The sequence below is a fragment of the Emydura macquarii genome, unplaced genomic scaffold (genome assembly GCF_026122565.2).
Source record: "Emydura macquarii macquarii isolate MOO-44397 ecotype Brisbane River unplaced genomic scaffold, CSIRO-AGI_Emac_v2 contig_2636, whole genome shotgun sequence".
NCBI classification, from domain to species: Eukaryota; Metazoa; Chordata; order Testudines; family Chelidae; genus Emydura; species Emydura macquarii.
Genome location: NW_027132773.1, coordinates 20611426 through 20626708, shown reverse-complemented (window position 1 = coordinate 20626708; position 15283 = coordinate 20611426). Strand labels below are relative to the sequence as shown.

General features: G+C 37.8%; 1 protein-coding gene across 8 annotated transcripts in view; it reads left to right on the top strand.

The window, feature by feature from the left end:
- The window catches only part of ANKRD26 (ankyrin repeat domain containing 26), a 130443-nt gene that overhangs the window by 60697 nt on the left and 54463 nt on the right, over window positions 1-15283 (top strand). For all 8 annotated transcript variants that reach the window (XR_010922858.1, XM_067564264.1, XM_067564261.1 and 5 more), the window contains 3 exons: window positions 8926-9109; window positions 12615-12761; window positions 13884-14840. Coding sequence is in view for 7 of the 8 variants with exons in the window: in XM_067564264.1 (XP_067420365.1) it covers window positions 8926-9109; window positions 12615-12761; window positions 13884-14840 (1288 nt within the window). In the remaining variant the exon portion in view is untranslated. The remainder of the gene's footprint in view (window positions 1-8925; window positions 9110-12614; window positions 12762-13883; window positions 14841-15283) is intronic.

The window sequence follows — 15283 nt, the reverse complement described above, 5'->3', positions numbered from 1 at the left end:
TAACCATAAACAATCCAATGCACACCTTGTATGAAAGAGATTGTGTGGTGATATGCTTCTGTAGAGTCTTAGAGTAAGACCTGTTTCAGATGTGTTTTTCCAATCTTCAGAAAAAAGTTGCTTATTTACAAAAATTAGGACTTTCTAGTCATTATTGATATAGGACCAAGAGAGTACATAGTACTTTACAAACAAATAATGTGACACATTCCTGCCCACAAAGAGTTTATTATTTAAACTAGTCTTAACACAGTAAGGCATGACAGCAAACAAAAGGAGATGGAGGGGAGTATAGGAAAATAAGGGTTCTTTGACTGGCTCTGTTATTCCCACTTATGGCTATTGCACTGCCTAGTGGAATGTAATGATAGAACTTTCTCAAAGTAGTGTCTATTAGAGTGCTCGCGCACCCATTGGTACCGTTCCCCTCAGCGTTTCCAAACATTCTGAGGGTGACGCTATATAAGGGGGCACAGTGCCCTCTATCACCTCAGTTCTTTCCAATCGCTGTGCCAGACAAAAATGAACCTCTCCAGTCCATTTAGATCTGGGTTTGCTCCAGTTCTTAGTGCCTTGATAATTGTTTAATGATAAGTATAGTTAGTTAAGTTAGCTAGTTAGTTCAGTTCTGCATTATGGTAAAATCAAAAAACAAAACAAAAAACCAGGTTTCAAGCCCAGCTGTTTTTCCAGCATCAGATGATCACATTCAGTGCCTGAAGTTCTTGGGAGAGGGCCTGTCTGTTTCTGGGTGGTCCATGTGCTGGATTTTCACTCCCAGAGCTCTCAAGGAGAGGCAGAACAGATTGCAAATGCTTCTTCTTAAGGAACCCTTTGAGGCCAAATTTTCCAGTTCCAGGCACTTGTTTTATCTAAGCTCTAAGAATCCAGTCTTGTCACCTCTGACTTTCTCTAGAAAACTGAAGAACCTTAAGGGCTCCAGGAAATCTGCTCCGGCTGTGTTAGTTCTAAGGAAGAAAGCAAGGGTGAAGACAGTCACAGTTAGCAGTGTCAGATCCCACATGGCAGTTTTATCAGATCCATCTGATTCTAACAGGGGTCTATGGCTATGACTCCAAAACCCAGGCCAGTTCCAGCTTCAGCTTCAAGGACCAAGGGAGCAGATCTGAGTGTTTCAGTGGATCCTGTGCTGTCCAGATCTTCAGCTCTGGCTTCAACATCTGCTCTGGTTCCGGGTCCATCTTCAGATCCAAAGAAGATGTTTACTTTTGTGGCTGAAGTACACCATTCGATTTCCAAGCAGTCCTCAGATCCAACTGTGCAGGTCTCAAGGAAGAGACAAGCTTTGTCGATTCCAAGGTCTGCATCATCTTCACCTGAAAAAAAAGGAAAAACAGGAGATTTAATCTTTCTCCTGATTCATCTATACCTCCTCCTTCTAAGATTCCTACAGAATCTCCACAAAGAGCTTTCTCTCCATATTCCAGGTCCATTGCTATCTCTGGTGCACTCCATTGTTGATCTAAGGCCAGATCTATATTTAGAGGAGGATAGAGGAAGAATAAACAGACTTTTTTCTTCCTGGCTCCTCCTCTTACAAATATATTCTTGGATCCCAGTTGCTGGAGAAATGGCAGTCCTGGACTCCAGAGTCCACCAGATCTGTCTGCATCTCAGACAATGGTACCTGATACTCTGTCTGAAGAAGATTAAAAAAATAGCTGCTATTTTTGAACAAGAGCATGCTGACACAGGCTATGATCCTGTTCTATCACCAAATGAGCATGTGGGAGTGGCTTCTGCCACTTTCCCTTCTGAGGACTCTCTGCAGTTCATGACCAGTAGTTACATGATGTCACTTTGAAACTTTCAGTAGCAATGGAGGAAATATTCCATCCAGTGTTCAACATTTTTCCAAGAGTAGGATGTCATTACCAGTTCTTCATGGTCTGCTGCAGCTGGCTAAGTCTGGTCCATTCCTGCCTCTTGCCAGCCTGTTTACAAGAAGGCAGACAAATTATATCAGATATCCTTTGAGAGGTTTTCATATTTCCAAACACATTCTGTACTTAATTTGCTGGTGGTGGCTGCTGCTAGTAGCAAATTTACATCTGGACAAGCATATTCCACTCCTGTTGATGGATTCCCTAAGGAGAAGGTATTCTTCTCTTCCTCTCTTGGTGTTCAGATGGCAAATCATCAAGCAATTATGGCCTGCTATACATTCCATCTATTGGAAAAGATGGCATTGTTTGTGCAGGATTCTTTCAATGATAAAAAGAAATTGGAAGATGTGATCCTAATGGAGGATCGGAATGCATCAAAGCACTCTCTCAAGGCTTCTTCCAGTGTTTTGATCTCTTCTGCCAGATCACTGGCTTCTGCAGCTACTGTGAGGAGACATGCTTGGCTTTGGTCATCTTCCCTGGCTCTGGATACTGGAATTAAAATGGAAGATCTCTCCTTCGAAGGGGATGGTCTTTTCACTGAACCCGAACAAATATATTTGTAAGCTTCGGTTCCACATGTTAACTTGATCTCCCTAATCCCTTCACTTTCAACTATGGATTGATTTGCAACTCTAGATTTAAAATATGCATACTTTCTATGACTGTGTCAGATAGAAATATGAAAGTATGCATCTGTTTCATGGTGATGGGATGACATTTTCAGTATAAGGTAGTCCCACTGACCTGTCCACAACACCAAGAATATAAAGTGCCTCTGTGTGGTAGTAGTTCTAAAAGTAAGGAGCACCCTGATTGCTCTACTCAGGACTTAAGTCCCAGGGGACCCCTACAGAACAAAGATGAGGGGTTTATAGGGCCACAAGTCCTCCCCCAAGTCTAAAAGTGGGTCCTGATTGCCCTGGCAAAAGAAGTAGGTCTTCTAATCAATCCCCTTCCCTCCTAAGCCAACCAGGAGAACTTGGACAGCAAGTTTCCCCTCTTCCCCCTTCCAGAGGTAATGGGACCCACTGAGGAAGGATTCTGAGTCAGATCTCTCGAGGGCTCCAGGCCCTAAGGAAGGCAAACCAAACCACAAAAGGCTCACCAGAGCTGCAGCAGAGCTTCTATGCTCCCAACATGCACAAAAAGTTTAAATATGGGGGGGGGGGAGCACAAAAAAATGTGGGGGAAATGAATCCTCTGAGTCCCCTTTCTCCTCCTCCACTGAGAAAAACAAGCTGTCTAACTCTGAATCTGAACAATATGTGGGGGGAAGTGTAGCAAAGGTTTTTGCCCACCTGAGAAATTGCAATCTATGTGCTGCAAGGTTTCCACAATTCAAATCCAACCTGAGCAGGCTACTGAGAGTAAACCTCAGGGTAAATGTCTCCCCTCAAAATCCTCCTCTCCTGCTGCGATATTCCTTCACTCCTTCTTTAAGGAAGTGATTAGGAATGAATGGAACAAGGGCAAGCACAATAACAAGAACAATCTCAGGCAATAAAACATTCAAGAACCAAAACATTCTGTTACTGAGATATTGAAGGTGGACACTGCTGTAGCATCCCTCACCAAAGATGATAATGTTCCCTCAGAGAGGAGTTTTGCCCTAACGACTTCATGGAAACAAAGATGGACTCTCAGGAAGGATTTTGAAGCCTCCTTCACCATGCTCTGAACATCCCTAGTAGCTACCTGTTTTGCAAGAGTATCACTGGAAGATCTCAAAGCCTTTAAGGACAGAGATCACCCTGACTTTGGTTCAATTTTAATAAGTCTGTCTAGCAACAGCATTTGTAACTGGTGTCTCAATGGATGCAATGAGATGCTCAGCCTGTGCCTTGGCTTCCAGCTCAGTAGTAGTCTATGGTTCTGTCCCTGGAAGGTGGACACTCTAAGCAGGTCCTATGCTCAGCCAATTTTATAGTCTCCCTCCTTTTTGGAGAAAAGCTGGAGAAGGTGGTGGCTGACAGTGTGTCAAAATTCAAGCAGTCTCTCCTTGTTCCTTTTATTCCTCATCTTCACAGAGGTACCAGCAAAGGGACAAAAGATTCCACTCATTTTTCCTTGAAGAATCAAGTTCCAGGGACAGAAGTCTAGCAGTACTTTAGCCTCCCCCAAAATCTACTTTTATGACAAAAATTGCTCAGGTTTCTGCCTAAAATTGAAGCTGGGGGGCATAATTTCCCCTTTCTTAGAGAACGGTTTTCATCAACCCTGGACAAATGGGTCATGGAGATAGTAAAAGCCAAGGATATGCCCTGGAATTGAGAGCGCCACTTCATCCATTCACCCTCTTCCAATGACTCCATAAAACACAGTTTGATGCAGAACAAAATATCTCATCTTCAGGATATGGAAGTGACAGAGAGTGTTTCCTCAGAAGAAGGGTTATCTGAGTTCTTTTCCATCTTTTTCATAGTGCAGAAATGCAGAGATCTATCAGAGCCATTCTCGACCTCTAAAGGCTCAACAAATGGTTGAAGAAGTAGTTTTGGATAGAGATACTGGCCTGTACAGTATCATCTCCATCCTTGGGGGGGACTTCCTGACTTTAATAGATCTAGAAGATGTGTATCTCCATATCCCTATCAGACCATGCCGCTGCAGACTTCTGAGGTTTGCTTACAACAGAAAACATCAGTTCCAAGCACCTCCATTCGGTCTGTCCTGGGCCCCCAGGGTTTTAAGAAAGATTTTGGTAGTGATGATAGCCAGACTGAGCTTGCAGGGAACCTGTTTGTACCCTTTCCTGTATGACATTCTGATCAAAACTCTTTTGTGATCAGCAGCTCACAGGGCCATGTCTCAGACGTTGAGTCTTCCTCCAAGTGCACAGCTTCATCAGTGCCAAGAAAAATTATTTGGTTCCATCCATCAGAATATCCCACCTGGGGACAGAAATAGACCATCTTTAAAAGGTTTCAGAAAAATCCAGGAATTTGTCTTGTTCCAGAGGTACAGGAGACTTAACATAACATAATTCCTCCAACAGCTAGGACTAATGATATAATGCATAGGGATCACTATATGGGTACAGTCATGCATCAGACATCTTCAAGCCTTCATTCTGAAAGTGTGGGGACTACTTCCTGGAACACATGGAAGATCAAGTAGGGATTTCAACCCAGTTATTCAACTCCTTACAATGGTGAGCAGTCTACGACTGTATTGCAGAAGCATACGCACCTGCCTTCCAGAACCTCTATTCCTCAAAACAGACACCAGTCTGGAGACTAGGGAGCTTACCTGGAGACATAAACAGCACAGGATCTCTGCAGCCAGTAGGAAAAGACTCAACATTAATCTCTTAGAGATGAGAATAGAAAAGATAGCTCTGCAAAAAATTCCAGCCCACCCTAAGGCAGAACCATGTCCTGGTTCAGTCAGACAATATAACTAAGGTCGCATATCTAAATGACCAAGAAGGAACAAGGAGTCCAGCACTATACATATATGACAGGAACCCACCCCAGGGTGCCACTTGGAACTGGGGTACCACTGAGCTTTCCATCTGACTAGCCTGGGCTCCTCTCACATTGCAGTACTGTGACAAGCCACAAGCCTCTGGCAGGTGCTGCACTTACACAGCCATCGACAGTCAGGGACCACACTTAGCTTAGCTCAGTGAATGCTTTCCCCAGCCATTAATGAACCAACAATAGAGAAGCTCCATCCAGCTCCCCAGCCCAGAGCAACAGGATGATACTGTTTGCCTTGGTCAAAAGCCTGACCAGTGAAGTTTATTGTCCAGTCTGCCCTTCCCTCAAAGTGGAGGAGACATGCACCAGCTTTTGTTAAATTTAGCTAAGATTTTCCAAACACTTCAAGATCTTTCATACACAGGCTGGAATTCCCCTAAAGCCTGGAATCCCCTTCCCCAGTTCCAAGTCTTTGTCTTCCAGGTTTCCAGGTGTTGAGTCGTGGGGGGAGTGAGAACAAGTCATGATGTCACTGCCTTTCTTTTATAGTCTTTTCCAGCTTGCTGGACCAGTGGTGCTTGCGACCTGGGGGGGAGGGCGTGGTCATCCTCATTGGTCAGTCACTCCATTGTACGTGCTTTCTTGGTGAAGTTTCACTGTAAACAATCCCTGTTAGTGGAATCTATCCTTGAATGGGTGAGAGAAAACCATCAACGCTGTCTGGCCACTCCATTTTTGTGCCTGAAAGGCTGTTTCTGGGATTTTCCCACCTTAGTAGCATTTTCAGCAATATTTTGTAACTTCATATATTTAAATAGAACTCAAAATTTTCGAAAACCGTCTAGATTGTTCATCCCTTGTGGTAAGAATCACATGGGTCATACTGTGTCTCACCAGACTATTTCTAGATGGACTGGACTAAACAATGTATTGTTAAATGTTACATGTTAGCAGAAATTTCTGTACCTATACCTATGGTTTCATTCCACTTGATCTGTGGCAGTGTTTTTTGCTTGTCTTAAATAAGTCCCTTTTTACTGAGATATGCACGGCTGCAATCTGGAATACTGTGCACACTCTTACTAAACATTTTGATCTACATTTGCCTTCAAGGGATGAGGCTAGATTTGGTAGAGCATTGCTTCATTCTCTATTCAGTTAGTACTACGTTTCCCTCCTCTAGGTTATTTTCAGCACCACTTAACAAATTATTCCATAAATGGGAATGTCCACAGCCTCGCAAAGAAGAAATGAAGGTTACTTACTTGCAACTGTAGTTCTTCAAGATGGCTCTACATATTCACATTTCTCGCTCTCCTTTTCCTCTTTCTCACAGTCCTTTTGTTCTTTTCTCTGGGCAAGAGGTGAAAGGAATTGAGTTAATAGACGACTCTGTGCCCCCTTATATAGCCTCACTGTCAGACCATTTGAAGATGCTATGGGGCGTTGTAAGAGGGGCATCTGAGCACTCTAACAGACACTGCTAGGAGAAGGGTCTATGGTTAGGCACCTCTAGGTGGCTCAATATCCATAAGTGGGAATGTGCAGAGCTATCATGAAGAACTTGGGTTAAAAGTATGTAACCTTCATTTATTATAATGAAAGCTCATGAGTGTTAGTGGTCTTTGTAACTTTTTTAATTTTAATATATGGTATTAGGAACTTTGGGTAATATCTAGAATGAAGGTCAGGGTTGGGTTCAGTGCTGAAGGCTGATGGAAACAAGCAAGTTTTAAGACCGAGAGAGGGCAGGTATTCCTTTTTTAGATGGACCCCATTGTCAAGGAAGATCAAACTTTGGGCTTCCACCTTCGACTACAGATCTGAATAGTGTGGATTTTTTTGTTTTTATTACTGTTCACATGAATGGCCTGTTTTTATAAGTTGATTTTTGTGTAACAGATAAAAATTTGTATTTAAAGGGACACTTCAGTTGGATCCCAAATTTGGCATACTTTTGTTTTTCTTTTCTACTTACAAAATTCTTATACATTGTTTGTTTTTTTCTGAATAAAATGACAACAAAATGAATACCAGCTATACATTCATGAGCAGTTGTCTTGAAGAGCTGCAATAAGTACTGCATTGAACACTTTATTTTTGTAGTTCAGACTCATACGTCACATGATAAAAAACATTGACAAGGGACACTTTTTCCTCCTTACTATTTGTAAAATTTGGAGTTCAAACTCTGACATATGAATCACTTATATGTTTGTAGTTATAAATATTTGGAAAATGTTTACCACAATTTTAAAGCAACCATTTCCTCATATAGATTCAGATTTTTCCTGTTTATGATTGATGATGTCAACTAAAATATCTAAAATGTCATCCAATACTCAAATGCTTTATTATTCATGCCATGGAAACAAGGACATATACCCTACATTGTGTTTTTCATTGTTCACTGTCTCTACACTTACTGATAATTGGATTCAATTAAAAAAAAATTACTGAACTCTCCTCAAGGCCTTCACACTCTAACTGAAAAATTAAATGGCTTAAATTAAATGGCTTAAATTAAATTAAATTAAGGCTTAAATTTCATGTGTTTAAAAAAATTATTGGTATTTTATCACATTAAGCTTGAAGCTTATGCTGATTTAACTAGCAAGACTTTTCTAAACTTATTTTAGATCATTGACCTCATTCTTTATTAAGTACACTCCAGTGTGAAAAAAAACTTTTGCAGAGGAAAAAACATTCTGCTTACTTTTTCAAGGTGTCCAGTCAGTTTATTTATACAAAAGTCATGTTTAAAATCTTGCCAGTTTTGCTTTAGTTTACTGGTAGTATTACCTGTCTTTACTATTTGGAATTACAAATGAATATTACAGTTTCGGCATAAAGATATTTAGTTTAAGGCAGTTGTCAAGTTTAACCATATTTAGATTCAGTGGGCCATATCTTCAGATACAGTAAATTGGCATAGCTCCACTGATTTATACTAGCTTGAGAATCTGGCCATATGTTTTGTATCTAAATTAATTGCTCTGTTTTAATATGCTTTGTTCCATTGTTACTAGAATGACTTGACATTTTGGATAGTACATTTTTGGAAGAGGGCAGGAAGAATCACTTCCTTTCCCATCTCCATGATCCCCATAGGAAAAAAAATGTCAGGCCCATATCCTTAGGTGTGTGACAGGGTATGTGATTTGGCCCTTACTGTGTTGAAGATAATCAAAGTATTAATTCTTGATTTTAGTTTTAGTTCATTATCAAAGAAGTATGTTTTATAACTTTAACTTTCTAACCAAAAATTGTGTTGGTTTAGTTTGCTATAAAGTTTAACATAGTGATGAGTTTGTGTGCTACATTTTATCTTCATCAAAATTTTTGTATAGCTGATACCTCTGAATGAAGTCACAATTCGTTTTAAAAAATCTGTTTCAGAACCACAATATAAGAAATGCAGGTGGGGGGATTTTAAAAATTTGCTTCTGTTTATTAATTCTTCAAGATGAATACTATGGAATATTTGTCTATACCAAATTTTTTAAGTGGCTGAAATATCAACAGTTGAAATTAATGATGGGTGCAAGAATGCTCAAGGGTTTTCGTTTTAAAATAATGTTTTTAAATACCAGGTTTACTTTGAAACAAGAAGAAGAAAAGAGAATGAGTGCAGAAATGCTGTATGAAAAAAACAGAGAACTGCTTAGAAAGAAAGAAGATCAGTACTGTAAAGAGATGGAGGAGAAACAACAGCTTGAGCTAACAGTGAGGAGTCTAGAAATGGAGTTGAGAACATTGAGAAATCACTTGAAACAGGTTACTGTTTATTCAATCCTAAAATACTGAATTCAACACAATTTTCTTTTATAATAAGTTTCTTCCAATTTGTTTTAATTCACTTGTGTTGTTTCAATATGTTTTAAGAAATGGGTTTTAAGGTATTAAGTCAAACATTTACAATAGCAGTATATAATCCTCCACGTGCATGTGCATAAAACTAAGATTCTCTTTCAAGAGTTGGCTCTGCAGATTCCAACACTCAGTAGTATGTAATCTTAGAATATACTGCTTCTACAGATCTACTCCATATTGGGTTTTTTTCAGACTGTTCATATTGTTTGCTGATTATAGGCATAAAAGGGACTATAGTCCCAGCAACCCTCAATGTTCTGACAACAATCATCCAGATCTGTGAAGAGGCTTATTCAGACCCCTAATGGTCACTGCTTTCCAGATGGTATTGAGCTTGTGGCACTAAGCCATGTTCAAAAATGTGGATATGCAGTGGTGGTATACTCTAAGAACTCAATCTTTTTATTGAGTCTCTAAAATGAAGAAGACAAATAAATGTCTAATAATTATTCTGTTTTGGTTCTTGACAAATATATTACTTATTTTATGCTGCTTCACTGAATTTAGAGGAGTAATAAATGTGTATTTCTTTGTAACCTTATGATTGAGAACAAATAAGAAATTGAGTTACAAAGATAGGCAGGTGTGGAGAAATTTTTAGTGACATCATAATTAGCCATGAAAGCAAAACTCTAGTGGTTTGTGATGTCAGATGAACACAGCGAGAGAGACAGATGCAGATGTGGATGTATCATTATTCGTAGTATTTCCAGATTTTTATTTTTATATAATAAATTGATTACAAATGTTCAGCTGATGCTAATATTAAGTAGAGCAACATTTTTAGTTTACTGATTTTACCTTCAATTTACCATTATTGCCTCTTCGAGTTCAACTTTAAAAATAGTTAAAATACCTACCTATTTTTAATCCCTCTCATACTGAATCAGTGTGAGAGGTAGAATTTATGAACAAACATAAAGAAATTAAGGAAGGTTTTTGACTCAATCCAGGACACCCTGTCAAGTTCCCCTGGCCCTGTATTTTCTTCATAATTTTTCCCTGGAATTCCATTATCTTCAACTTAATATTTTATTTGGGAATTGGGAATAGAAGATCTTTAACAGGCTGAAAAAAAAAAAAAGTGGATTTAAGAAATGTTTGTGCAGACTGCATTGTGTTGCTGAAAGTGGATATTCTCAGAGTTTAAAGTGCTAGGAAATACCCTTTTGATTTCTGTCAGTGTGGGCTGTAGCAAATGGTCTGCCAGATCTAGAATTAATAGAATGAAGAAAGTTATTCAGCCTCATCAGGAGTCCATCTCTTCATTCTCTAGTCCTCCTCTTAGAGGCTCTGTTGCCTCTAATCCTTTGTGCAAAGCACATGTACCCAGCAGACTTGAAAGCAGATTTCTTTCCCCTCTTCTATCATTTTCTATTCCTCCTGTGAGAGAGAACTCTCTTAAAAGGATTACTTTCCCCACAACTACCTTAGACCTGGGGTTCAAGAGGAAAACACCTCAGGAAATACGAGACCTTGTGAATACTGTTCAACAAATGGTAAGAACTTTGTCTCTCTTGGTGAGCTCTTAGCTGTGGAAACAGTGTGTGTTGTTTAAACTTTTTAAATGGAAACAGGGTGTCCATTCCTGCAAAATTATTCTTTATTCAATACCAAATAGTGAAAATTTCATTTACCTTTATTTGATGCTAGGTGATCAAATTGTTTAATTGTAGGCCCCTTACATTTTTGGTACCAAATTAGTTTTCCATGCAAAGTAACCTGTTCATCAGAAAGGACTGTTTTTGTTGGTACTGCTTCAGAAATAATCTAAAATTGTCCAACTAGTTCAGCATAGGAAGTCTGTGACAAAGAATATTGAGAATATCACTTTAAGATGGAAAGATCAGTTGATTTATTATTTTTGTCTCTTATTTTCAGAAAACACACAGAATTTTCACATTTCTGACTTACATTTCAGTGTCAGCCTTCACTTAATGTTGACCCTGATTTTTTTTTTTTTTTTTTTTTAAGCAAAACATTGTAGAACTATGAATTCTTGGTCTCTCTTTCTGACAAATAGTTTTTATTTGGTTCGTGTAGATAGTTGATACCCAGCCCTTTAATTTATAAATCATGATCCTTATTTTATAAAATCAGTGCCTCATTGACTATCTCAAATACGGTGATGAAGCTAGTTAAACATTAATGATATGTAAGCAGTGTGTATCCTTCTGCTGTCTGCACATGGTCTCATGGATCTTTTCACTAGATTTGACCTACTTATAACCTTCAGTGTTGAAATGTATTTAATATTAAAGCTTCTTTATCATTGAACATTCTTAAATTCAACCTGCATACCAACATATCCTCAAAACATGATAGCACTTCCCCATTATGACGTGTCTTTCTAGAGAAACTTACCATGCTAAGAACAGCATGATCTTCCTACCACACTTGTAGAACACATCCTATTCTTTCACATATGTGATCCAGATTATTTTCATAGGTATCATATGTTTAGTGCGAATGTGTATGGAACTAATATGGTTCCAAATAAAATGGTTCAGATAGCCTTTCTGTTACTGTCTCACATTGCATCATGAAATCTCCCAGAATCAATTGCTTCTAGAAGTTGTGCCAGGAACTGTATGATAGGTACCCAAAGGGCATCTGAAATGGTTTAAACACACTTTATGTGGAGGTGGTGAAAACTGCAACACTTCAGATCACCAGTAAGCATGGCTAGCATGGACACACTGAACTATTTGTATAACATTTTGACAAAGTATTGGATTAAACACAAGTATATAAACCCTATTTCAGCGAAGCACTGAAGTTCTGTTCAGCCCAGCATTTAAGCATGTGCTTAACTTTAAGCACATGCCTATGTCCTCTTGAAGTCAAGGTGTTATAAATTTCTGAGGTTTAATATCTTAATGAAATTCTGCGGTACATTACAGTGCAGTGATATTAAGAACCTGACTTTTAGCTGAGTTCTCAGTTGAGCTTCCAAGATTGCAAATGCAATTATTTGTGTATTTTCTGTAGAAGTCTGGAATTTAGTGCAGGTGCAGTAATTTTAACTGCAACTTTAAGCCCACAATTTTAGGATATATTTTTGAAAGTTTAGAGCTATGTTTACTTGTGACTAGTTTCATCTTTACAAGAAATGAATTACAAAATATTTTTTTCTTAATGTCTGCGATGATCTAAATACTGGACATTCTTTTCCAATTTACTGTTGAAAGTAGACCAGTTAAAGACCATATTAAATTCTGTCTTTGCAAGATGGATTTTCATCCTGTATACATTTTAAGAAAGCGGACCTATCTGAAAGAGGTGTTCTTTAGACAGACAGACAGAACTTCTTCTTTTATGGGCGAGGAAGCAATGATGGAAAGGACAGTTATTACTCTATCTAGTATATTTTTCCAATACTAAAATGTTTAAAATGTGTTTGTGTTAGGTTGAAGAAGAACGTAATGAAACCCAGAGACAGCTCTCTCAAGAACAGAGTGTCAGAGCTCTACAAGAGGGTATTTTGAACAACCATCTTTGGAGACAGAAAGAAATAGAAGAAGAAACTAAAATAACTGTAACTAAGAGTTCAGAAGTAAGCAGTGTTCTGTCCAGTTCAAGTAAAATTACACAATGTTCATTATGAAGCATAAACAAAGGATGTTTTGCTAATTGCATTTAACGTAAAATGCTATCTTTTGCCAGAATATTTACAATACTTGAAAGTAATATAGTTTTGTAAACATTGCTATCTTTGTTTGTGACAATTTTAGATTTCAAAGTGGTATGTTGTGGAGGACAGTATCTACCAAATACTTAAAGTACATGTGTAGTGAGAAAATTTGTAAAGTAAAAATGACACTTTTTCTCAACTTCAGTCATCTGCTTATTTTTATGGCAATATTCTGAAATGTTTTATTTTGGTTTTTTTAATTACTTTTAACTCCTGCTAGCAGTTCAGAGCCAGTAAAGCTGAGGGAGATTGATCTAGAGCCTTTTCTGGCTCAAATACTATCATATACTAGATAACAAAGTTCCCATTTGAGATCCTTACTACTGGGTAGTGATGCTCTTTGGATGATTGAAAGACTATAGACATAAGCTTCAGTAATACGGGAAAAAAAGAAGAGGAAGGAACATGAAGCATACGTGGGAAAACCACACTTTAATGCCAAGATAATACATGAAGTTAAAATATATAGGAAATATATTCAAATAGAAGTCAGAGAAGGAGGTAATAAATAGGGAAATTAGAACACAGAGCTAATGAATCAGGAAATCTAGATTGTATTGCTGATTCTGCAAATGGGTTAACAAGCCTAAACCACATTTGTAAAGGAATATAAAAACATCCCTCAGATACATTAAATTGTATATGTACCAGTAGAACTGTAATATATTTTAAATGAGTTAGATTTAAAATATTTAAAGGCTTTATTTATATGATTATTGGTGTAAAACAGAAACTTGAATGTGGCTTACTGATTTGGTTGCTGAACGGTATCTTATAGTTCCAGTGAGTTCATTCACTGAAACATAACATAACCTTTTCAGCCAATTAGATTGTCATCTATAATGTTATTTTAAGTAAGTCAAGCTTGATTATTAGAAAATATCAAAATGCATGTTTGTTCTCAGTTTTTTTTTAATTTAATTTCTCGCCCTTCCTCCCTTTCTCCCCTCTCACCCCTATGTTTATATGTTCTCAATTACTCAGGTACCAGATAATCATGACAGAGAAAAGGATCTGTTACACAAAAATCAGATACTGCAAGATGAAATTGCTATATTAAGACTAGAGCTTGATCAAATAAGAATTCGGCATCAGGAGGAAGAAACCAAATATTTAGAAGAAAATGAGGTCTTGAAAGAAAAAAATGAAAATCTTAAGAAGGAGCTAAAATTAAATGAGGAAGCTTTGACACAAACAGTTTTTCAATACAATGGACAGCTGAATGTATTAAAGACAGAATCTGCAATGCTAACTTCCAAAATAGAGCATGCAAAAGAAAATAAAGACAGGCTGGAGACTGAGATGCAGTCATTCCGTTCCCGTTTGAACTCTACTGTTCAAGAACTTGAATGCTGTCGGAAATCAAAAAGTGATGTTGAGCGAACACTACAAAGAGAGCATGATGAGTGGCTTCGTTTGCAAGACAAGCTCAATCATGACCTGTCTAATCTGCGAGACATCAACAATAGCTTGTCTCAACAGCTTACTAAAGTTGAAACAAAAGCTAACAGTCTAGAAAATGAACTTCACCATATAACACACACACTTAGAGAAAAAACTTTGCTTTTAGAAAGTACTCAAAGAGAGCTAAGTCATGCACAGTGTCAGACAAAGGAACTTGATCATGCTCGACAAATTGAGAAGGATCAAATGAGCAAATATATTGTAAAACAGGAATCTATGCAAGAACGATTGGCACAGCTCCAAAGTGAAAATGTCTTACTCCGGCAGCAACTGGAAGATGTGCAAAACAAGGGGATCATCAAAGAAAAAGTAGTGAGTGATGTCCAAGACAGATTTAGTGATATATTCAGTAATCTTAGAGCTGATACTGAAAAACAAATTAATATGATGGAAGATAGGAATAAGGAATTAATCGCAAAATGTAATAATCTAAGGGAGCAAGTCTTTAAATATGAAACAGAGAAAGTAGAAAGAGAGGTAAGTGTAAAAATTTCAAACAATGATTTGAGTTTTACCATTATTCACTAATGATCTCATAACAAAGTTTAAAATTTACCCTTGTAAAATTATGAAATACACCGGTTGGGAATAACAATTGTATAATTTACTTATAGGGTGTTCCGACAGGTTAGTGATCCCCCAGAGTCAATAATGAGTTAGTTAGGGAATAAATGAGTTTTATTATAAAAACAGGAGTAATACAGATTTTTAACTAGTTATACTCATCTAAACAAACAATTAACTATAAAATATAGAGTAATATAAAAGGATATAAAAACAATTAAGCACAAAACATAAATTGATATAAGAAAGTATTAGACAGACAACTAACTCTAAAAACCTAAACTAATATTAAACAGACAGTGGTTCCCTGCCCGGGAATCAAACCCTGGTCTCCCAGGTAGCAGACAGGGACACTT